The 24,961-nt window shown below is 45.6% G+C and overlaps 1 protein-coding gene across 4 annotated transcripts in view; it reads right to left on the bottom strand.

Moving 5' to 3' along the window:
- The window catches only part of POSTN (periostin), a 53,896-nt gene that overhangs the window by 20,896 nt on the left and 8,039 nt on the right, over positions 1 to 24,961 (bottom strand). For all 4 annotated transcript variants that reach the window (XM_066614919.1, XM_066614920.1, XM_066614918.1 and 1 more), the window contains exons 3-14: positions 22,060 to 22,124; positions 19,115 to 19,272; positions 17,303 to 17,467; positions 16,644 to 16,790; positions 12,798 to 12,939; positions 8,600 to 8,812; positions 8,275 to 8,409; positions 6,090 to 6,238; positions 4,974 to 5,110; positions 2,516 to 2,646; positions 1,628 to 1,758; positions 376 to 478 (exon numbers count right to left, since the gene is read on the bottom strand). In XM_066614919.1, the coding sequence (XP_066471016.1) occupies positions 376 to 478; positions 1,628 to 1,758; positions 2,516 to 2,646; positions 4,974 to 5,110; positions 6,090 to 6,238; positions 8,275 to 8,409; positions 8,600 to 8,812; positions 12,798 to 12,939; positions 16,644 to 16,790; positions 17,303 to 17,467; positions 19,115 to 19,272; positions 22,060 to 22,124 (1,676 nt within the window). The remainder of the gene's footprint in view (positions 1 to 375; positions 479 to 1,627; positions 1,759 to 2,515; positions 2,647 to 4,973; positions 5,111 to 6,089; positions 6,239 to 8,274; positions 8,410 to 8,599; positions 8,813 to 12,797; positions 12,940 to 16,643; positions 16,791 to 17,302; positions 17,468 to 19,114; positions 19,273 to 22,059; positions 22,125 to 24,961) is intronic.

A 24,961-nucleotide genomic window follows, 5' to 3' on the forward strand; every position in this document is an offset into this window, starting at 1 on the left:
TGATCTGTTGTGCAGTGGGTGGTGGTGGAATATAATAGATAGTACAATCTGCAGTAGCAATTGAGGGGGATAGGGCCTTCAATGCTTTGCTAGCAGGTTTCAGTGGGTTGTGCTGGCCATTAAACAGGATCACACTTACATGATGTAGGCCACTTGTTCTCTCTCTTTTGCCTCCTTATGCCCACTATGGCACCCGCACAAGTATTGTGTCCTACTCTACTGCTGCATGAGCCACCACAGTGTGAATGAGACCTAAGAAATACATTCATGCACCCAAATGTCACAGAAAACCAGCTACCCTGTGACTACGTGGTTGCTGGTAGCTACTTGCTTCTTCTCCTTTTGCAGCAACTCTCACAACAATCCACTACCTACCAGCAGGATACAGAAGTTTGTCTACGACATGAATAACTCCATTAGTTGCAATGAGATCAGATTCTTTTGACTTCAGATCATTCACCAGAAGTTCATCATTTACCTAAAGATTAAATTTTAAAAAGGGGAAAAGACATCTTCAAACAGCTGAAGTCACTGTTCTCATAATGTATACTATCTTATATAATGGATTTAGCAATCCCCACAGTAGGGTGGATTTAGAGGTTTACCACTTTTGGCAAACCATATAAGAAATGTCAAGGGAAAAATAAATATTTTGATAAGAACAGCATTTCTTGCAGGATTTTGTCTTGTAGGGGTTTTGTCTTGTAGGGATTTTTCCTTAATGAACATAATGACGGGTGGCACAATCCAAACCATTCGTTGTTCTTATGTAGGTTCCATACTTAGGAGTGTTGCAAATGTACCATAAGACTCTGGGCAGGAGGTCTGGTCTAGAGGGTAGAGCCTCCATCTGCCTGAAGATAACATCCACAAGGTCGCCAGTTCGAGGCCACCGGCACCGTGCAACCTTGAAGCAGCTGGCAAGCTGAAGCCGAGCAATTCCATCTGCTCTGAGCGTGGGAGGATGGAGGCCAGAATGTGAAGCCAGATAGGAATGAAACACCTGAATGTAGTGGTTCTTGAAAGAAAGAACCTTCTTTCAAATTGTAAAAATCCCTATTTAATAAGGGATTTAAATAAAGCCTGCCTATGTAAACCGCCTTGAATAAAGTCTTGAATAAAGACTAAGAAAGGCAGTATATAAATACCTGTTGTTGTTGTTGTTGTTGTTGTTGTTGTTGTTATTATTATTATTATTATTATTAAGACTCAGAGTCCCATGGAGGCTGGCACAGGTGAGTGTGTGCTGGGGGTGGTAGAGGAGGGCAATCCAGGGGTGAGGAGGGGCATTTTTGGGCAGGGGGAAGGCAGAACAGGAGAAGGATTGGACCTTGGATGGAGTGGGATCAGCCGCATAACCCCCATCCCTTGCCCAAGCAGCCTTACACTGGTTGCTTGGATTTGTACCAACTAAACAGGGAGTAGATCTGACTAGCCCCATAGGGCAGACTGGGGCTCGACATGGGGTAAGGGGGAGAATACCCCGTTCTCTGAGGGAACCTTCAGCCTGCACCTAACCTGTGCTGCATAGCATAGGCCACTGGTCTGGCTGTTCCAGCACAGGTTAGGATTCTGCCCTCAAACAATTAAAGGCCGTGAACTGGCAAAAGGTAGCTGTGATACTCACCACTTTCAAATACAGTTTGCCTCCTTGGATAGTTTTGAGAATGTTGGTCACACCAGGTTCAAATCCACTTCCAATGAATACTCCTCGAGTCAAGTGATAAAGCAGAATATTCCTGAGAGCATTTGGATTCCCTGTGGAAGAAGAACAAGGGCATAAACCATGTTGGATCAATGGTGAACAAGCCCAGTATCTTCTCACCACTGGCACATGCTAGAGATTATCTACTTATCTTTAACCAAGTCCCTGGATAACAATCCCTAAATGCAAGCTGATTGATTTGCATGCTCAAAAGGCAAATCAGAATCTGAAGTTGGGGGTCAAGAACCTCTGACAAGATCAGAAATTCTTTAACTCTGGGAAATGTGAAAATATAAACTGTACCAGGGCTGTTGCCTGTGGCGATAGAGTTCACAATTCTATAGACAGCAGTCTATGAACAACACACACACACACACACACACACAGAGACAGAGAATTTTACATCTATCTGTATTCTGGGTATGACCTTTGTGAAAATTCTTTTTTCTTCATCATCTTCTTTCTCCTTGTCCTCCTTAGGTTACATGTGGATTCTGTGGCAGAAACTTTCATGCTCAATAAATTTTTTAGTGTGCCAAAGGTCTCTATTGCAGAGGTTGCAGCAGATGAACAGCTACCCTTCTTGATTTTTTTTTGTAACTACAAAAAGGTTTTCATCTCTTTACAATTCTAAAGACCATGGATTTAGAAACCAAAATGGACAAGGGAAATCACATGGCAAATTGCATGGCACTGAAGAGGGAACACTGAACAGAAGCCATGAGTTTCACGATTGCTGAGATTGGCATGGAAAGACATAAGATAATTCACTGTCCAGGGTTGCTCTTCTCTTTTCTATGACCTACTTACTTATCAGGGTCTGTTTCTCTTGTTCAGTTAATCCTTTGAAGGCCTCATTAGTTGGGACAAACAAAGTCCAGGCACCAGGTTGGGACAAAAGCTCTTCCAAGTCCGCAGCTTCCACTAGGCTGAGGAATGTGCTGATAAGAAAAACAAACCACAAACATTTTTGAATGATGGCTCCCTTAGCCCTACTGGGCTCATTGGCCACAGCTCCCCATTAGGGCTATATTATATAGGGCAGCAGGTTTTTCACAAGGATTCCGCAGCTCCCTGGCTGGTTTTTGTGGCTCACTAGGGAGCTACAGCATACCATTTGAAAGCCACTACTTTAGGTCACAAGATGAATTTGCACATTGTAATCAGTTTTATAGCACTTTAATTGTCATCACCAGAGAATCATTAAACTTGATATTTGGTGAAGGTTATGTGAATCTAGCCCTGGTCACTAAGCTATAGTTCCCAGAAGTTCCTGAGAAAAAGAATGATCATTAAGCTTAAGTCTGCAGTGCAAGGGTGGATCCAGTGTTTGTGTTTGGGGGGACGGGGACGTGAGCATTGCCTTAACTCCAGAGCTCAGGTCAACCAGATGGGTAGACCTCAGCTCCTGGCTGAACTTTGGGCTCAGTGGCCAAGGTTTGCTGGGCAAATTGACCTGGGCTCCCACCTGGATTTGGAGCTCCAGCTCTGCCCTCTGGAACCGCCTCTTCCAGGTAGGTAGACCAGGACTCCCAGCCATGTTTGGGCTGCTCCCCATCCCAGTGGGCACCCTTCCCCGCTGATGTGACAGTTTGGAGGGGCCAAATACCCATCGCTCCCCCTTGGATCCACCCCTACTATAGTGCAGATACGCTCTAAATTTTGAGCACCTACTAGAACTTGTCAATCAACCAATAGCTCTGTGCCAGTGCCTTTCACAAGATATTTGCTGGAAATCTTACAAGCACACACGCATGCACACACACACAGCTGGGTTCATAACTTCACATTCTGTTACTCCACTGACTTGTTACTCCACTACATAAATGACCTGGAGACAGGGTTGAGCAGTGAAGTGGCTAAGTTTGCAGACACCAAACTTTTCCGAGTGGTGAAGACCAGAAGTGATTGTGAGGAGCTCCAGAAGGATCTCTTCAGACTGGCAGAATGGGCAGCAAAATGGCAGATGCGCTTCAATGTCAGTAAGTGTAAAGTCATGCACATTGGGGCAAAAAATCAAAACTTTAGATATAGGCTGATGGGTTCTGAGCTGTCTGTGACAGATCAGGAGAGAGATCTTGGGGTGGTGGTGGACAGGTCGATGAAAGTGTCGACCCAATGTGCGGCGGCAGTGAAGAAGGCCAATTCTATGCTTGGGATCATTAGGAAGGGTACTGAGAACAAAACGGCTAGTATTATAATGCTGTTGTACAAATCGATGGTATGGCCACATCTGGAGTACTGTGTCCAGTTCTGGTTGCCGCATCTCAAAAAAGACATAGTAGAAATGGAAAAGGTGCAAAAGAGAGCGACTAAGATGATTACGGGGCTGGGGCACCTTCCTTATGAGGAAAGGCTACGGCGTTTGGGCCTCTTCAGCCTAGAAAAGAGACGCCTGAGGGGGGACATGATTGAGACATACAAAATTATGCAGGGGATGGACAGAGTGGATAGGGAGATGCTCTTTACACTCTCACATAATACCAGAACCAGGGGACAGCCACTAAAATTGAGTGTTGGGCGGGTTAGGACAGACAAAAGAAAATATTTCTTTACTCAGTGTGTGGTTGATCTGTGGAACTCCTTGCCACAGGATGTGGTGCTGGCGTCTAGCCTGGATGCCTTTAAAAGGGGATTGGACAAGTTTCTGGAGGAAAAATCCATTATGGGGTACAAGCCATGATGTGTATGCGCAACCTCCTGATTTTAGAAATGGGTTATGTCAAAATGCCAGATGCAAGGGAGGGCACCAGGATGAGGTCTCTTGTTATCTGGTGTGCTCCCTGGGGCATTTGGTGGGCCGCTGTGAGATACAGGAAGCTGGACTAGATGGGCCTATGGCCTGATCCAGTGGGGCTGTTCTTATGTTCTTATGTTCTTATGACTTAACACAGCAAGTAAAATTAGTAGATCACAAAAGAAATCAGTAGACTCAACATAACCAGTAACTAAAGGTGATACCTAGCTGATGATTCACTTACAGCATAATCCTATACATGTCTTCAGAAGTATTTTTATATATTTATTTGATTAATACTCTGCCTTTCTCCCCAAAGAGCACCCAAGGAGGCTAACAATCAGTACATTAAAATACAATATAAAATACAGATAAAAGTTAAGAAGTAAGTCCCATTACATCCAGGAGAGTATGCCCAGGATTGTAGCCTCAGGCACATTCAATGTACATAACACCTTATCTCAAATTGTAACCGAACCTCAGATCTCCTCTTTCTGTGTAGTTTCAGCAGAGTTAAAAATCTTGGCATACCTGAATCGTTTATCAGATCTCAAAGTTTCATGCAGAGTTTTTTCTGCTGGTTTGATTAACTGCCTGAAAACATGGATAAATCCATTCCTTCCCTCCTTGCTTCCTCGGACCATGCATGAATTCTCAATACATACTGCCTAGAAATAAAAAATAAAGACAAATAGCGCTAGAGACAATGGTGAAGAGAAGCCATATCTATACAAGTCTGGTAAAGTAGAACTTCATTCTGAGGCCCAAGTCTCCTTTCAAACAACCATTGTTTAGGTAGGTGTCTAGTCACTTTTTTGGTGCCTCTGTTTCACTGGTGGTAAACCTCCTTTGAATGTTTAAAGGTGCTAAAAATTTTGTAACCCAGTAGCCCAACTGGATTTTGGAACAGGGAGTTTCTTGATGTATTTTGTTTGAAGGGTTTACCTGAATTTCCCCCACATGCCCGTTAAAAATTAGGTAGTGGTTGAGTTACAAAGAAATTGCAGGGGGTGCTTTTTGAGAGTGATTTATTTGATCCATGATATCTACCATAGTTTTGCACAAGAATGAGTTAAAAAACACTTTGGATTCTCAAACCTCCCCAAACCCAATACTTGGTAGATTCTGGGAAAGCAATAGAGTTTTCAACTCTGACCGAAGCCACTCCTGGAGATTTTTTTCAGCAGCATGTAATTTTGAGAATTCCTGGAGACCCCATTAACATCTCTAGGATCAGCTTTAGGAGTGATGACGATTGATGAATGGCAATTGACAAGGACTCCAGGGTAATCATTGAGGATTAGCATCTCTAGTTAGTCCACTCGCACATTTGACTGTAAAATTGCTGGAGATCATTGTAGTTTGAACACTACATTGAACTTTGCTGCCTAAGACTGGTTGATCCTTATAATTTTGGTATTTTTAATAAGCCACAGCAAAGTCTTCTTAGGCTGCAATCCTACACATTTCCCTGTGAGTATGTTCCATCCAATTTACTGAGCCTTTCTTTTAAGTAGACAGGTTTAACACGTAAATATTTCAGATTTTCAAGATTAACTTGGATAAGATACAACTCTATCTCAGTTTGAACAGTTGCAGTATGTTGTACTCTACTGCAATCGCATTCTAACGTTTTAATTTACTTACTGTGCGATACACAAATACTCTGAGTTTCTTTCCTCCCAATGTCTCCAAGTATTGCCCATTGTAGAGATCATTGAGGCCAACTTTCACTTTCAAAATGTGATTTTGCAAGATCACTTTGAGGAGCCGCTGGTCCATATTCATGGTATCATCTAACAATTCAGATAGAAGTCAGTGCCTAAATCTGATTTTCTGTCAAGGTGTATGATGCATGCAACATAACAATGACACTGACATTAATCACACGGTATATTATCCTCCATGCCTTTTAGACCCACAAATTGCTATTAGAAGGTATCCATTGCAACAAATGCTGCCCAAACACTGGCCCATTATCCCATGTCCAATCACATGGCGAAGCAGGACTGGTGCCTATTCACGTGCTTTAAATACTACTGTTGTATTCAACAGGTGGGCCCTCGTATCTGCAGATTTGGTGTCCGTGAATTCAGTTATCAGTGGATCTGGGAGCCTACCGCACACCCCCATGCGCCCATCAGTGTTGTCAGCATGGTATAAAGCTTTCCGGCAAAGTGTTTTTTGCTTTAACAGGTCATGATAAGCATTCAAGCGTATATAGCACACTGTGAGCAGGCTGCCACATTGATGAATGCTGAATGAAACTGCCTGAATACCTGATGAAACTAGACAGAGCAGTAACAGGAAGGAGTGATAGGGATACTGGCATGGACCCCTTAAAGCAGGGGTGCTCAATAGGTGGATCGCGATCTACCGGTAGATCGCGAGGCAAAATGAGTAGATCGCGGAGCCCTGTCTCTCCAAACTGTTAATATGTCAGTTTCGTCTAGTCACTAGACGAAACTGACATATTTAGCTGACACTAAACTGACACTGAAACTGACACTTTAGCTGCTCTTCAGGCATGCAGCAACAAAACTGACGAAACTGACTAGACTCCAGCAGGGGCTCCATACATTAAAGGGGGTGTCTGTCAGACGCTTCCTTCCCCCCTGGTAGATCTCCGGGCCTTGCTGGGTTTCAAAGTAGCTCTTGAGCCAAAAAAGTGTGAGCACCCCTGCCTTAGAGGGTATGCAGGTGATGGGAAATGGTGCCTGTGGTGTATGGAGGGAGCACTCCTTGTTATCTTTGCCCCTCAATCTTTCAACAAAGTTTGCTTTTGTTAGTGGTGGTGAAGAGATGAAGAGTGAGAGACTTCTTTGCCAAGGTCAGCCCCACAGTCCCATGCCTGCACTGTGTTTCTAGGGCACTTCCAAGCAGGTGCTGTGGGTGAGGCTCAGCCATGGGCTTGCAAAGGATTGGGGGAGGCTCTTTCTAGTCAAGATAGCCTTGCCCAGAATGTCTTCCACAATATGACTTGCCTGGAATGTGAGCGAAGCACCTGCGGCATCTTTGCCCAGCTGCTGTCCTCACAGGCTGAAGACTGTTTATGCTCACTTTGGGGGTGCATGAATGTACGCGTGCATGTGTGAAAAAGTTTCTCCTACTCATCCAACCTGACATCAGTAAGTCAAAATATCAATGAGTAACTCTCATTTTTTTCCCATCTTGCATTTGTGTGATGTGTGGTTTGTCTGCCCCTTCTGCCTCTGTAGTAGTCCTTTGGTTCTAAATAGTTGCCCTCCTCCAATTGGTTGTGTCCCCTTATTACAATTTTATTTATTGTTTTATATATTGTATATTTTAATCCTGAATTGTAAGCCACCTTGGGCATTTGCTCTGGCATAGAAAAGGCAGGATAAGATCTTTTAAATAAATAATAAATAATGCATTTCCCTATGAAATCATTAATGGAGGCTCCTTCACTACACTGGAAAATAATATGGGGTCAAGTGATGGAAGTACTGTAGTCTTTTATGTGGGAGGGTATGGTTTGCCTGTCTAGAGCTACATGTGGGGCATCTAAAGTTGAGATCCTATGCAAATTTACCTGGGAGTAAGCATCTTATAACACACTCGTACTTACTTCTGAGTAAACATGCACACAAGTGTGCAGTAGGTATGTCAAGGTTTTAGTATCACTAAAAGCATGACTATAGATTAATTAATCTATCTGGTGTTTTTAAATTGTTTTCTTTAAGGAGGGCTTTTTCTTACAAAGTGGTTCAAAAGGAAAAAAAAGTACACACACACACACACACACACACACACACACACACACACACACACACACACACACACACACACCCCGTCTGTTTGGTGTACCTACCAGAAAAAGCTCCATTTAGAGGGGCTAGTAGGGTGTATTCTTCTTCTGGCTTTAGAGAGGTGGCCAAGCCAAGCTGAGCCACCAAGTCTTTGAAGGTGGTTTGTTGAGGACCAGCAAGTTCAATAACCTGCTTAGCTGAAATTGAGAAAGAAATGGGCAAAAGATGTTAGTTCTTGCTATAAGATTGTCATTTCACAAACTCATATTTCTCATATTTCTCAACTTCATTATAGGCCTATAGGCTATTATAGGCCTAGCTCGCCTAGCTTAGTGGTCAGTACTAGAGGAAGTGCATGAAATTAGAAGCTAACCATGTGCTACTCACCAGAGTCAGGAACCAGCACTTCGTCTATGAGATGAATCACACCATTGCTTGTCACAATGTCTTTTCGGTTTACCATTTTGATGCCATTGATAGTCAAGCTTTCGCCATCACAGCCAATTTCAACAGTATTGCCTTCTAAGGTATCAAAGACAGCACCACCCATGATAGCTTCAGAACACTGAAGACTATTCAAAATGTGGAACTTAACCAGAGCTGAGGAGGGCAGAGAACAAAAAAAGACCATTGTTCAGATACTTGGATGAGCCTGAATAGCTTGAGGCATTATGGCTAAAATATTGAAATAACCTGATATCTTTTGAGAATTACAGTGCCATTATATGTAACTTTTCTTTTGTCATCAAGCAAATTTAGATACTGCATATTAGAGTCTCTGATATATTTCCACATGGGAGTTGAACATACAGCTGTCGGGCAGCCCAATCCTGAGCTGCCCGGAGTGCCCAGGCTCAGCGGCACCGAAGAGGGCTGCCACCCAATCCTGTGCCTCCTGCGCTACTGCAGGAGGCTCCTTGCGAGAAGGGAACATTCGTCCCCTCCCCCCAAGTAAGGTAAGCAGCCCCGCAATGGGGCTACTCACTTTACGCCAACCAAACGGTCAACGGTAAAGGTACTCGTGTAGGCGTGCAGGCCTCCACGAGCACCCTGGATCCTGCGGAGCTCAGCTCCGCGGATCCTCCTCCCACCCGCCCCCCGGCACACCTGCTCCCCACTCCTGCCAGCCTCCCCCCTCTCTGGAACGCTTCCCCCACACCCCTGTCCACACCCCTGTCTCCCGTTCCACAGCCCGGCAGTCTGGGAGACCACCGAGCCGCAGAACTTGGCCACTGCTCGGTGCTAGCTCAGCACCGGCCAGCACTGGGTTAGCACCAGCAGGAGCCCGGAAGTGAGCCCCCCAAATGTTCCTTATGACAGGTTTGCGACTGTGGCCGGCGGCACGGAGCCGTGCCGCTGACCACAGGATTGGGCTCCTAGCTACATTGGAAAAAAAGCAATGAGATTTTCAAATTAGTAGCACCAGCATATACCATGTACTTCTAATGAGGAAAGGAAACATGACATGTATTTGATCCTAGCAAGTATTAAATAACTTGTAGGCCGGAAGCATTTGCAACAGCGGAACAGACAGCAGCCACCACAGTAGGTAAGGCAGCAGCAGGGGTGGGGAGGGGGCAAAACTGGGTGGGGAGTGGGAGGAAAAGGGGTGGGGAGGCTTTGGGACAGGGTGGATCTGGTGGCAGTGACACACGCCAACTCTGTCAGCAGCTTCTCCACCCTCTTTCTGTGCTCAGATCTGTACCAGCTAAAGAGCTGGCACAGGTCTGAGGAGACCCATTGCAGAATGGAACGCTTAGGGAGGGGTAGGAAAATTTTAATCTCCTTTCGTCTCTGAAGCCTCCTGATCTGCCCCCCCCCCCCACTGGATACAGTGCTCCTTTTTGGTGTGGCTGCACCAGCCGGGATGGGGGTGTGGATAGGAATGGGCTATCAGGGTAATAATGGGTTTAGCTCAGTGTTTCTCAACATTTGACCTCTACTGCACCACTTCACATGGCCCACCTATTTGAAGTACCACCAGAAGTAACTGGCAATGACATCATCGCCAGTTATTTCCAGATTGGGAGGCCAGATGTGACACGACGAACACCAGTAAGAGGTTTAGAGTGAACCAGAAGGCTTTGTTGAGTGCAAAAAAAATGCTTTGGAGCTATGCCCTTCAAGCCAAGCCTCCTAACCGCTTTTTGTTGTGTTGCATTCACAACAGGAAGTGATTGTGTTTATAGTTTCCTGCAAAGTATAACAGTTGATCTAGCTAGCCCCAGTATTACTGGGCTATTACTGTAGTGAAGGCTGAAGAATCAATTTTGTCCTCAACCACACCTACTGCCTCTGACATGGAACTCCCTCTCTTTTTTTGACTGGCCGCCAAGCAGGGTAATTGGTCTAGCAGGCCCAGTGAGAGTTTCCTTCTTGAAAGGTTGCTCTCACTTGGCATGCTGCAAAGAAGGTGTTACTGGAGGGACAGGCAAGGCTGGAAGCATTTCAGGTTTTTTCTGCCAATTTTCAGCCAACTGAAGCATTACCAAAATCAAGGCCAACTGGCAAGCTATCAATTCTATAGCTGGATTAAAGGAAGGATGATTAGACAAATAATCTAGGGTCTTATTTAGCCTGTAGGAAGGCTGGCAGCCACTGGTGTTCCTGGAGGGGATGACAACAAAATGCTAAGTTTCTCAGGTGCCTGAATGCCAGTATAGAGCAGCCCCAATCCCTCGCCTTCTGAGCCATTCGGAGTAGGGAGAGCAAAGCAGAGGAGATGCCTCTGCTTCACTCTCACTGCTGTGAATGGTTTTGCAGGCTAGGGGGAGCGGCTGGTTTACACCAGCATTCAAGTGCCTGAAAAACTTAGTGTTTCACCCCCCCCATGCTAGTGCCTGCAGCTTGTGTTCATTCACCCAATATCATTTGGCAAATAGCTGTGCACATTTACACTATAGGTTTTGCAAGTGGTGGCAAAGGCCTTCTGTGTGCGTGTCCCAATCCCCAAGGATGCTCTCATTTCTCCATGTTTGTGACATGATTCACTCTGGTGCTCTTGCAAGTCTCCCCTTCATTTCAGTGCAACTTGCTCACCAGAACTGCCTGCTGGATTGTTTGTAGCCCTTGTGTAAAAGACAGCCACTTTACTTTCATGGAAGGAGTGAAGGTGGAATGCTTATTATAACATTATGACATAACATTATGACATAACATTAGATAAAATAAATTCTAGAGAGATAAAATTTCGAATCAGGCAAATTTAAAACTTTCATTTTTGTTTACTCCAAGGTAGTAAACAAACCTTATACTGGCAGGCTAATAACAGAAAGATTGTCTATGGGAGACTTGCAGCCTAAACCCATTGAGCTTTAATGCTGGCAGAATGCGAATTCTGCCAGCATTACCTGTCTTATGACAGTTGCAAAAGGCACTCTGACAGTGCTTGGAAGTGTGTGCTGCCAGAATGTGTGTGCTGGCAGGAAGGCTGCCACTGCACTGCACATGGGGACCCACCAAAGCAGGTAAGTTGGTGGGGAGACAGGATGGGGTGGAAAAAGGATGGAACAAGGTGGTGACAGGGCAGAGGAAGGTAGAACACCACCAAGAAGAGGCAGGTTCGGTTGCACTGGTGGCTGCTGTATCCTTGCCTCCTTCCTAGTCTTGATCCCATGGTCTGGGCCCACCCAGGCAATTCTGCTAGTGCAGGTCTGAGTAGACCCCTCTGCACTGTAGACACTTATCCCCTGGTAAAAAAACAAATGTTTCCTTACTCAGAAGAGACCTCTGCAACTGCCCCTCCCACAGGATGCAGCGGTAGCCATTTTGGTGTTGCTGCATTGATGGGGGGGGGGGGAGAGACATAGGATTGGGCTGTTGGTCACATGGTTTCTAATTATCATTTCCAGGCACCTTGTGGGTGATGCTAAATGTTACTTGTTTTACCCTTCCCCCCTTCACATCAACCATTACCTTTTCATAATGAGCAGGACAGATGCTAGCTGTAGCACTTACAAACACGAATGATTCTAATGGGACTTTTCTTTTTGTGAAAGTAAATGTTTATAGCGTACAAATTATGCCATTTGAGTAACCCGAAGCATATTTAAATAGAAAACATTTCATTTCGGAGAGCACAGTCAGTAGAGACTTCTAATGAATCATGTAGGCTTCTTAGTGGTTACACTGTTTATCCTGAAGTGTGCTGTAACGCCCGAGGCAGAACATAACATGCTTTCATAATCAGAGGCTTAGTCAAGATTAACTTCTAATTGCTGCTACTATCTTTGTAAAAAGAAAATGTTTCAATGTTTGTCTGTGCAAGTAAACAGAAGCTTACTTTCTCCAGCTATAATACTGACCGCATGTGGGATGAGTTCACTGATGCTGAGTTCAGTACTTTTGTCATATCTATAATAAATGTTGGTGTGGGTGACAGCACTCTCCAACCAATCACTTTACCAGCCCCAAAGTAGCGCATCAGTTACCAGGGACTTTTTTTGTCACTCCTGTTTATGGCAAGTGGTCTGATATAAGCAGCTAATTGTAATGACAGGCGCACTTTGTGGGCACCACTTGGCTTTTTGCTAGTGGTGAAATGGGTTAAACTTGGCTTGTTTTGACAGCAAATATGTGGGTATACCTTCAGAAGCCACCTTGTCGCCCATGATCCTTTCCAACACTCCACGTGGAAGTTTCTCGAAAGCTTCATTGGTCGGAGCGAAGAGTGTGTAATGCCCAGGTTTTCCAAGCATTTCCATCACATCTGTTGTAAAGGTAGCAGCCTAAGAATGAAAGAGGCATCCTTATTCAAAGCATCTGAAAAAACACATTGTAATTTGTACAAGTACTTACTGCTATTAAGCAGCAGAGGGAGCCCTTGGCCACTAGCTCACATGAGAGGTTGAACAGTCGGCCCTTGTACTTGAGAGCAGTTGTATAGGACCAGTGCAGATTCCAGCAAATCTCCAGTAGGCCAGAGGCTCATTGGACTGGGGGCTCCTCATGGGCCAGATTGGGGGTCCCTGAGGGCTGCAAACTGTCCCCGGGCTGGGGTTTTGGGCACACCTGGTTTAGATATTGATAGAGGGAAGGAAGGAGGGAGCGCAAAGGAGGCAGGGATACCCAGCTGGGGATAGGACTAAGAACCAGGGGACATCCACTAAAATTGAGTGTTGGGAGAGTTAGAACAGACAAAAGAAAATATTTCTTTACTCAGTGTGTGGTTGGTCTGTGGAACTCCTTGCTGCAGGATATGGTGATGGTGTCTGGCCTGGACGCCTTTAAAAGGGGATTGGACAAGTTTCTGGAGGAAAAATCCATTATGGGTTACAAGCCATGATGTACATGTGCAACCTCCTGATTTTAGAAATGGGCTATGTCAGAATGCCAATGCAAGGGAGGGCACCAGAATGAGGTCTCTTGTTATCTGGTGTGCTCCCTGGGGCATTTGGTGGGCCGCTGTGAGATACTGGAAGCTGGACTAGATGGGCCTATGGTCTGATCAAGCGGGGCTGTTCTTATGTTCTTAAGTGGTGACAAAGGCATCATTGTAACTGCAGGTTTCAAGAAGTGAGTTCACCAAAGTGAGCAAGGGTGCTAGCATTCCAGAAAGTGAATGAAGGATTTCACTGGCATTACAAAAGTGTGCTCCTCTCAAGGTTGAGAGTTAGGAGAGAGAATCCAACTTCCAAAGCAGTTGAGGCAGAGACTGAGGAATCAAGGTAATTATCACAGAGAAGAAGCATAAGAGGTTGGCCACATCACTGAACAACAATTTTTACGAAGGTCATATATGCCCCCAAGACTGAATTAGTCATTTCTTAACAATTTTGAAGTAGTGAACACAAATACGACAATGAAAATGCAAAACTGGCCATGGGTTATGAGAGATCCACAATAGATGGTTCCGTAGACATGTACTGGGAAATGTCCTCTTCTTTCCCATCATCTGTGTACACAATGTGCTGCATATCTCCTAAAACTAGAGCCAACCAACAGATTTCATTGTCATTTTCGTGTTCAGCACATTGAAATTAGAAAAGATTAGCGATTTACACTTCAAAGGCTTCAAAACACATAGACGAACAGGCCTTGCTGAGGGAGAGTCAGCATGGCTTCTGTAAGGGTAAGTCTTGCCTCACAAACCTTATAGAATTCTTTGAAAAGGTCAACAGGCATGTGGATGCGGGAGAACCCGTGGACATTATATATCTGGACTTTCAGAAGGCGTTTGACACGGTCCCTCACCAAAGGCTACTGAAAAAACTCCACAGTCAGGGAATTAGAGGACAGGTCCTCTCGTGGATTGAGAACTGGTTGGAGGCCAGGAAGCAGAGAGTGGGTGTCAATGGGCAATTTTCACAATGGAGAGAGGTGAAAAGCGGTGTGCCCCAAGGATCTGTCCTGGGACCGGTGCTTTTCAACCTCTTCATAAATGACCTGGAGACAGGGTTGAGCAGTGAAGTGGCTAAGTTTGCAGACGACACCAAACTTTTCCGAGTGGTAAAGACCAGAAGTGATTGTGAGGAGCTCCAGAAGGATCTCTCCAGACTGGCAGAATGGGCAGCAAAATGGCAGATGCGCTTCAATGTTGGTAAGTGTAAAGTCATGCACATTGGGGCAAAAAATCAAAACTTTAGATATAGGCTGATGGGTTCTGAGCTGTCTGTGACAGATCAGGAGAGAGATCTTGGGGTGGTGGTGGACAGGTCGATGAAAGTGTCGACCCAATGTGCGGCAGCAGTGAAGAAGGCCAATTCTATGCTTGGGATCATTAGGAAGGGTATTGAGAACAAAACGGTTAGTATTATAATGCCGTTGTACAAATGCCTGGAGTATTGTGTCCAGTTCTGGTCGCCGCATCTCAAAAAAGACATAGTGGAAATGGAAAAGGTGCAAAAGCGAGCAACTAAGATGATTACGGGGCTGGGGCACCTTCCTTATGAGGAAAGGCTACGGCGTTTGGGCCTCTTCAGCCTAGAAAAGAGACGCTTGAGGGGGGACATGATTGAGACATACAAAATTATGCAGGGGATGGACAGAGTGGATAGGGAGATGCTCTTTACACTCTCACATAATACCAGAACCAGGGGACATCCACTAAAATTGAGTGTTTGGCGGGTTAGGACAGACAAAAGAAAATATTTCTTTACTCAGCGTGTGGTCGGTCTGTGGAACTCCTTGCCACAGGATGTGGTGCTGGCGTCTAGCCTAGACGCCTTTAAAAGGGGATTGGACGAGTTTCTGGAGGAAAAATCCATTATGGGGTACAAGCCATGATGTGTATGCGCAACCTCCTGATTTTAGGAATGGGTTAATTCAGAATGCCAGATGTAGGGGAGAGCACCAGGATGAGGTCTCTTGTTATCTGGTGTGCTCCCTGGGGCATTTGGTGGGCCGCTGTGAGATACAGGAAGCTGGACTAGATGGGCCTATGGCCTGATCCAGTGGGGCTGTTCTTATGTTCTTATGTTCTTATGTTCTTAAGGCAAACTGTGCATTGTCCAGTATTAAATTAGTAATCATTGGAGAATAGAGTTAATTGTACTGTACTGGTTCTTTTGCTTTTTGCTATAATAAGTAGTTCTGTTCTGAGATGTGACTGTACCAAACACAGATATCATCAGAGAGTCAGGAATGGCTATGGCTCGTGCTCAAGAGTACACTTGGCCACAAGCCAGGTTTGTTGCTGCATAATGTGCTCAACAGCCCCAAACCGACCCTGTTGTGGAGCAACGATGAAATCACTTCTTAAAAACTGTTTTTAGGGCTTGGGCTGCAAAGTCAACCTTAAAGTCTGGTTGGCTTGCAGTGGATGGTGTAATTCCGTTGCTTCGACCCCATTGGGGTTGGTGTAGAGAAGCTACGATCACCATCAGGTGATCTTCAGCTTTGAGTCAGGGTGAGAATTCCTGAAGAGTGGGAAAGGCAAAAGTGTGCTGCATCCCCAAGGTAGGTGCCACCAGTAAAGGGGGGGAAAGAGTATATGGAGATATGACCCAGTTTGCAGTAGCTTGCTGGCGTTAATTTCAATAAATGTGGCTGTAGCATAGCTAGAGGGGGGGCGTAACGGTAAATACCACAGGCACCGCAACACACCATGTAAGCAACGTCTCCCACTTGCTGTCAGAGCCATTCTGAGTATGACCAGGTAAGGGGAGTGGGTGGATTGGGCCTGGGAGGGGGGCGGGTTCCTACCCCTCTTCCAGGGTCTGATCCACTGGCACAGGGCTTGCAGCAGGCCCAAGTTATCCCATTGTGGTTGCTGGGGCTTACCCTGGGGCAAGGGGACAAATGTTCCCTTAACTGCAGAGACCTCCAGCAGCTGAAATTCCCGTGCAGGATACAGGAGAAGCTGGGCTGGTGCTGCTGTATTGGCGCTGGTGAATTCAGGTAGGATTGGACTGCCTCTGTTCAAATGATATAATAATGTCCTCTTCTGACATTTCAGGAAATAGCTACGTTTGTAAAATGATAGAAAACTTACTCTGAGAGAGGAGAGGTCATCTTCTGCCTCAATGAAGTCTTGAATGGTATTTCCAACTGGGGTGAGTACCCGGTCAATCACATGAACGACGCCATTTGTAGCAATCTGGTTGCCATGGATGATTCTGGCACAGTTAACAGTAACAACCTATGTTTAAAGAACGTTGTCATTGAATGTTAAGCACGAAAACTTGCTATAAACTTGCTTCCTGTCTTTGACTGTTGGCAACCAGAGCTTTACATATTTCTCCATTTTTCATTCTTCTTATGACTTGTTTACAAAACGTGCAACGTCTGCAATAAAATAACCCGACTAGCGCACGTTTTGCAAACAAAACCTTTGCAACCAGCCTTCTTAATTTCCAGTTGCTTTGCACATGCATGCAAGCTCCATGTCATGTACTGGAGTAGATGGTTAACAGTCATGATTTCTGAGTTGCTTGCTTTTAAAAGCGGACAAATGCTTGATGCGTCATGCGTTATTAGCTTTGAGAATTCTGAGGTTTACAAGATTACATTCAATCCAGCAAGCAGAAGTTTACAGCTTCATCCAAAGCAATTTTTACAAAGCACATGACATATACTGCACTATAATATCCTCCCCACTAGGCTAGAGACTGCAGAAGTACTATATAAGGGAAATTATGCAAACACACTTACACCATTGGGATAATGATTTATATGCAGAGGTTGGTCATTGTACATAGACACCAAAGTCATGTCGTTCCTGAGATCCTTGGTCAGCATGCGCTTGTTCACCATGTGATTATGGAGGGCATTGTACAGCTCAATGTTCACATTTTCAATCAGGCCATCATGGATTTCCTGGGGAGAAAGATCTTGAATTTGGATAGAAATTTTTCTAGGCAGTAGACTTCTCTGCCATAAAATGATACAATTTGTCATATACGTTTAGCTCTGACAAGCAAAAATACTGACTTCATCACTAGCTCCGGTTTCCTAGCCTTTCCAGCGGGAGATTTCCATTATGCCATTCCTTTCTAAAGAGCAGCTGCCACTTTCTTGAATGTCTTTCTCATGTTGGTTCCTTTGTCCATGTTTTTCCCCTCTTTCAAATAACAGCTTTCTCCACAGCCAACCAGCCAGCTTCTTCTGCTACTATAGCTCTTTTCTCAAACACCACTTGCAACAAAATGCCCTTCATGCACAATTTGTCAACTTCTATCCCACATCCTCACTGTTCTATTGTCAGGGCCTCTCCTGCCCCTTCACCTTTGTCCTCTCTGTCTTAGTCTGTGGATAGTTCTTATCTAGCAGGAGCTCTTCTTATCTAGTTCTTATCTAGCTCCTTATCCTGTGGCAGGAGGTCTGGTCTAGAGGGAAGAGCCTCTGTTTGCCTGAAGATAAGATCCACAGGTCGCTAGTTGGAGGCCACTGGCACCGTGCGACCTTGAAGCAGCTGACAAGCTGAGCCAAGTTATTCCATCTGCTCTGAGTGTGGGAGAATGGAGGCCAGAATGTGAAACCAGATCAGAAAGAAACATCTGAATGTTGTTGTTCTTGAAAGATAGAACATTTCTTTGATTGTAAAAATCCCTACGGGGATTTATAACAGCCTGTCCATGTAAACTGCCTTGAATAAAGTCTGAGGAGAAATCTGAAGACCAAGAAAGGCGGTATATAAATACCTGTATTATTATTATCTGGTGTTGCATTAGTGTTGCTGGAGCATCCTGCCCTTGGGGTGTTGAAACCTCTGCCACAAGACACTCCCTGCCACACCAATGCAACTGCGGGCTCAAGCCCTCCGGCACCTAGTGCGCTGGTGCGACTGCACAGCCCACTGAAAGCAGTTCAGTGGTAACACAATAGCGTCATCACATGCACCACCTAATTACTTCTGGGGCTGCCATTAATGGCTGTTTGGAGCCATGGCTAGGAGGCCATCCACTACCAAAAGTGGCATGGAGCTCCTCTCACCTGGGACCTGGGCAGTATGCCCGTCACCCCACCCCACCCCAGGCAGTGGCATCTGGGGTGGTCTGCCTCAGCTGACCCCACTTATCAATGCCCCTGTGGTGTTGGACCCAAGCAGTACTCCAGTTTCCTAATGCAAGAAGCTCAGGGCCAAATGGGCGAAACCTTTACTGTGATTCTTCTTCATGCCAGTACTGTTTTCTCCAGATTAATGCTGGCATGGGGAAGTGCTGCTTTGTTGACTCCTCTCACATTGTATGGAGTTTCTCATGAAACCCAGCCAATTGGGAAGCTGTTCTGGAAGGAGGTCCAGGAGGTCCACAATTTCCAATTGTACATGGCCCATTAGGAAGGGCTCCCTCTCTCCCACAACAGCAAGTTTTAATTACTGTGATAAAGTAAGTTGACTCAGAGGGTCAGTGGAGATCAGGTTATTCCCTTATATTCGACAACCTGCCAATGTTTTTCTGTCCTCTAAGAAAAAAGTTATTTGGTTATAACATTAAAAAAAAAAATCCATATTAATATAGTTACACGGTCCAAGAGATTCCAGGCTTCGTTGCTTGGTGCAAAGAATGTGTAAGAGCCGTCACCCTCAATTTCTTCCCTCAGTTTCGACATATCAGAGTATCTTTGAGTGGACGTAGCTCCCACAATGCCCAACGTGCCATAGACATGGTCTATGGGAGCAACTGAAATATACAAAAAACAAGCACACTTCACAATGTGTTTGTGATAAGATTCTCTCTCTCTCTCTCTCTCTCTCTCTCTCTCCAGTTATTAGAGTTTCATCTTGTTGAAATTATATAGAATTAATGAATATAGAATATTTATCGAACTGAACACTGCTGATTTCAGTGCCCCAAATTTAACATGGGCCAAACTTGTAGCAGTACTTAAGGAGCTCAACTCAAAGGATGTTCAAAGGAAATGAATCCTTTAGTTTGCTTGGAAGGCTAGTGCAAACTGAATACTAACCATTCACATATAACTGTTCTGTTCGGGGAAGCCCCAAAATATATTTTGATTTAGTAGTTTCTGGCTTAGATATTATACCACCCACTTGAGTACATTGCTCCCATGGTTTTAAACAACAAGAAAACAAATGACTAGTTATAACTTGTGAGTCAGGATGGTGTAATCGTGGGTCTGGTGTTGGACATAGACCTGGAAGATCAAGGTTCAAATCCCACCCACCCCTGGCCGTGAAGCTTCCTGGGTGACTTTGGGCCAGTCACTATCTCTCAGTCTATCCTAACTCACAGGGTTGTTGTGAGGAAAAAAGGAGGGAAGGAACCACCCTGAATCCCTTAGAACAGTGGTTCCCAATCTTTAGGAGCTCAGGGACCACTAAGGCAAAATTTGGAGACGGCAGGGACCACATGCAACCCCCCACCCTCGCACACAAAAAATACAATCAAATTTGTAATACATAAGAAGATTATTTAATAATTAATGTGATGGTTGTGCTTACATTTGCTTCACTAGCTGTGAAAGTCTTGGGTTTATACGGAATACATGGAACACAAAATAATTTCCCCACAACTCAGAGGTTTTCACACCCACCTGAATCAATCCAGTCTCTTTTCCCCCACACCAGACCACATTACGCACAGCCCTTACCTATTTTAAGTGTGGGAAAACACCTCAAAAAGGGAGAGGGCAAGCACAAGGGGATTATAGACAAGTCATGCAAGGTAGTTAAATGAGCCAACAGAAAGCACACATATCCCTCCACAGTTCCTCTTGTTACACAGCCCTGGCTCTGCTCCCCCCACTTGTGAGTCCAGAGTCCTTAGGAAAGTGTTCAACACAATTTAGGCAGGTCGGTCCTGAAGGAGAAGCACCAGCTCAGAGTGACAGAATGGCTGCTGCATGTCTCAGGAACAAAAGTCCTTTTGGTGTGCATTGCAAGGTCTTTGGGGGGGGGGGGGGAAGCCTCTCTTCATTTCCTGTTCTAATTGCTGTCATGCTCTAGCTGTGGACTACTTTGGTTGGAGCCAAGAGAGCATGAGCAAGCCTATAGTTAGGCTGCAACCACAAAACAACAGCTGCCTACTCTGCCATTAGTCTGTGGAACTCCTTGCCCCAAGATGTGATGATGGTGTCTAGACTAGATGCCTTTAAAAGGGGATTGGAAAAATTTCTGGAGAAGTCCATCACAGGCACAGTGTGACTAACAGCCCCATTCTAGGCATGTCTACTCAGAGGTAAGTCCCATTATAGTCCATGGGGCTTACTCCAAGGTAAGCATGCATAGGATTGCAACCTGAGGAGATAGGGGAACTGGCCAAGTGTGGGGTGGGGAGGGCTCCCCATGGACTGCTGCTCTCTGAGGAGGAAAAGTCAGGGGTTACACTTGCTGTACTTGGCTACGGTGGTGCCTGTTCTGCAACTTCTGGAATTGCTTCTCCCCAGGTGGGCAGCTTGCAGTAAGACAGCAGAGATGCTGCCTGTTTCCCTCTCCAAAAGGGGTGCAAAAACCTGGTTGCCTGCATCCCTTGCTCCACCCCTGGGCGTTAGAAGAGCACATCCAGGGGGCCCAATCCTGCTGACTGGGGAGCGGGCACCAGGGCTGGGGTTGAGCATATTGATTCTCCCCTCTCCTGCTGCCACACTGCCTCCAACTCCCTTCCTCTGTGTTTCCTGGCCAGCTGGAGTCTGCACTCCCAGGGAAATCACATCCAGAGAAACCCACTCCCAGGGAAACACCCCCAGCCAGCCAGCGATGCCTTTGGGAGCCTGCTTCTTCTTCTCCTCCTCCTCCTTCTCCCCCTCAGGCCCCCCTCCTCTGCCCCCCTCCTCCTCTGCCTCCCCTCCGCCCGCCCGCCCGCAAAAGGGACTTCCCAGGCTGGCTGGAGTCCTGATCTGACTCCAGATCTGAAACCAGGCTGCCAGGGCTCACCTGAAGGCACAGGGTCAAGGAATGGAGGCAGTGGGCGGCAGGGCACCTCTCTTCTGCATGCAGCTGAGCCAGGAGGCTGCACAAACGCATGCACACCTTACAAAGTGCCTGCACTTCACTTTTTTACTTGTCTGGGCACTCACAGACAAGGAGGGAAGGGAGGTGGAGGGGGGAGGCAGGAGACAGAGAGGCTATGCTCTGATTGGCTCTGAGCTGCTCTGATTGGCTCTGAGCTGCTCTGATTGGCTACTGGTGCTGCAGAGGCTTTTTTCTTCCTGAAAGGGCTTTTTTTTTTCTTTATTCACCAGAGACATCACGGACCACCAGGGGGGGCGCTGCAGACCACCAGTGGTCCGCAGACCGTGGGTTGGGAACCCTAGCCTTAGAAGAAGGGAGAAATAAATATATGAAAAATACATTTGTGAGTCTTCCTGAAAATAATGCTTCATAGCATTACATTGAACACTCACAAAATCCCTCCTCCTCTCACCCCACCTCACACTCTCTTGTTAGAATTAATAAAAAAGGGCAGATAACAAGCAGTGTCTCTGGGTGTGGAATCCTACAACGGTACCTGCAGGGCATCCTCGTTCGCCGTCCATCTTCATGTAGCCAGGGCAGCATTCATATAAGACCGTTCTGCAGAATATCAATACAGGATTGTTTTACTTTCCCAGTTTGCTCCCATCTCAGGGCCAAATTACATATCAAGCAGAAAGTGCAAGTGTATAGTTTTTCCAGCTGCTGACATTTTACTGCTGCTGCCAAGCTCTGTCTCCCCATAATGGTTTTTAAGTTTCTGATTTATACATATGGTTTCCTTAGGGATCATTAGCGTTTCAAACTCTGGTTTGTACATTACTTTCAGTACTGTACTTTGAAAGTGAAGAATACAATTAATAAGTTCTTAATAAATAAATAGGCTGAGGTACTGGCACAGAACCTCCTGGGGAGTTAACAGTTTCCAAAAATACAGAAAAATGGGCAAAAAAGAGGGAGGGAATAGGGGGTTCATCACAAGGGCCAAAGTCCCAGGAGCCTCATTCTTTCTCCTTGTCTGCGTAAGAGAACTTCAGCAAACAAGAAGAAACACTTTGATTATGGTTTTTCTGTTCTTACTGCCCTGAGTTGCTGGCTGTTACAACTTTTTAGAAGATCCCCATTAACAGGAAAAAAATGAATGAAAGGAAAGGAAGCAGTTGGCAGAGGGAGTGAAAAGCTGTGACAGAGCCCAAAGGATTTATTTGGATGATCTTGGGTCATGTTCCTGAGACAAATCAAGGCCCATAAAAATGACTGATCTTCCCCTACTCAATGTAGTGGAGCAAAGTTGCTTCACTGCTTTGAATAGGATACTGCAGGGGCAAAACTTAAAGGTGCGGAAAAATCAATCCTTGTGCAGGACTTGTGGGGCTTTGACACACCTGCTCAGTTCTGCCCCAGAAGCATCTTAATTTGTCCTCTATTTAATAGAATGGAATTCCATTGCAATTTTGGGGGTTGGATATTCAGATGCTTAAAAAAAAGCACAGAGGAAGAAGCCAATCTATGTAGGTTCTCTTTGAGGGTTGGCTCTCCCTCTTGTATTTTGCCCTTGCTGCATCTAAATTTCCCACTTTTAAAAAGGGAATGGTTATAATCATGGTCCTTTTTTTTAAGTGCCTGAAAAACAACAAGGAGCCTTATGGCACTTTCAAGACTGGCACATTTATTTCAACATCAGCTTTTGTCGACTATAGTCCATTTCAACAGAGTGCCATTTTGTTGATTTTGCTGCTGCCCACTAACATGGCTAGTCCTCTGGAAGTTTAATTATAGATAAATGGTAGGGATTGTTAATGAAATCCATAATCCCCAAACTGAGTCTCCAAAATAATCCCCCTCCCCAGCTTTCTAAGAAGAGTATCTAAGGCTGCAATCCTAACCTCACTTTCCTGGGAGTAAGTCCCATTGAACACAATAGGACTTACTTCTGAGTAGACCAGGTTAGGATTGTGCCCTAAGGGAGTTAGCTATGGCTGCAGTCCTGAACAGACTCGGGTCCCAATCCTTTCCAGTGCAGATGCAGCCACAATGCAGCCCCAAGGTACAGGAACAAATGTTCCCTTACCTTGAGGAGGCCTCTGTGACTGCCCCCACCATAGGATGCATTGCGCACTCCAGTGGCATGGCTGCATCAGTAATGGAAAGTTGAACAGGACTGGGCCTTCACCTGGGAGTAAACCCCATGGGACTTCCCCCCCCCAAGTAACTTTTAGTACTTCCCCCTTTTAGTACTGCTCTTTTTCATCTGTAATTATGCCACTTATCAGTAAACCACAATGATCTATCAGACCTCTTTTTGGTTAAGACATTTCTGGTGTTACCAGAATAAGTCTGCAGTATGGGCTATGTATATGATGAAGCATGCTTACCATGTACTGTACATGAAAAAAATGGTTTATGCTTTTAGCAGTAAAAAGTACACAGCATAAGTAATGAACAAACTGAAGAGGCAGAGGCAGCCACAATGAGGAAAGGGCAAGGATTCTTATTCCTGGGATTTCAAAGCAGTTCACAGGCTCCATTGCACAGGACAGTATGGCTCCCTCCTGAATCGGAAATGTGGAGTTTGGCCAAGGTGGCAATCTTCTAGCTTTAGTGGGAGTGAACATGCAGCCATCTAATCCACCCAAAAGGCAGGCCACTTGGATTAAGAGCACATAAGTGCTCCTCAATTATTCCCTCTCCTTTGGAGACAGAACTCGTGAATGGTTTCTCAAGAACAAACCTGATCACCCCACTGCAATCAACTATGTGCACATACAATCGCCTTTTTCTGTATTCACATGCTTAAGACAAACACTGACTGTAGGAGATTTGGGGCGCAATCCTAACTAGGTGTTAGGCCGACGCAAGTTCCTTGCACTGGCCCAGGAATGTCGCAAAACTGCCATAAAGCACTTTTGCACCACCTTAGAGGTAGTTAGGTCAGTGTAAGGGACTAGTGACAGCCTAACTGCACCGTCGCAGTCTCCAGGGACAGTGCACTGGCTGAGCTCAGCTGTCACAGGGGTCTAGGAAGGGTGGGGAGGAAGCATTTTGATGCGGAGGGAGAGTGGGCGGAAGTGAATGGGTGTGAAGCGGGAGGCAGGGCTGGGACCTGACAGTTATGCCCAATCCTAACCCCATTTCCTGACAGCGTGGAGCAGCTCCAAGCTGCTCCGTTTTCCTTGGACTTGCGTCAACTCTGGAGGTGATGCAGGTCTGAGGAGACCCATTGGGGCTGTGGTGGTTTACCTGGGGGTAGGGGAAGAGTATCCCCTTGCCTCTGGCTGAGCTGTTTCTGGTTCCAATCTTGTGTTGGATACAGTGCAGGCCTCCTGGTTGGCCTGTTTCCAGCACAAGTTAGGATTGTGCTATTTCTCTCTGGGATTGCAACCCCAAGCCAGAGGGTGGGGCTAGCATGCAGATTTTAAAGATGTCTGATCTGAAGA

Source organism: Tiliqua scincoides, chromosome 2 (assembly GCF_035046505.1).
Source record: "Tiliqua scincoides isolate rTilSci1 chromosome 2, rTilSci1.hap2, whole genome shotgun sequence".
NCBI lineage: Eukaryota > Metazoa > Chordata > Lepidosauria > Squamata > Scincidae > Tiliqua > Tiliqua scincoides.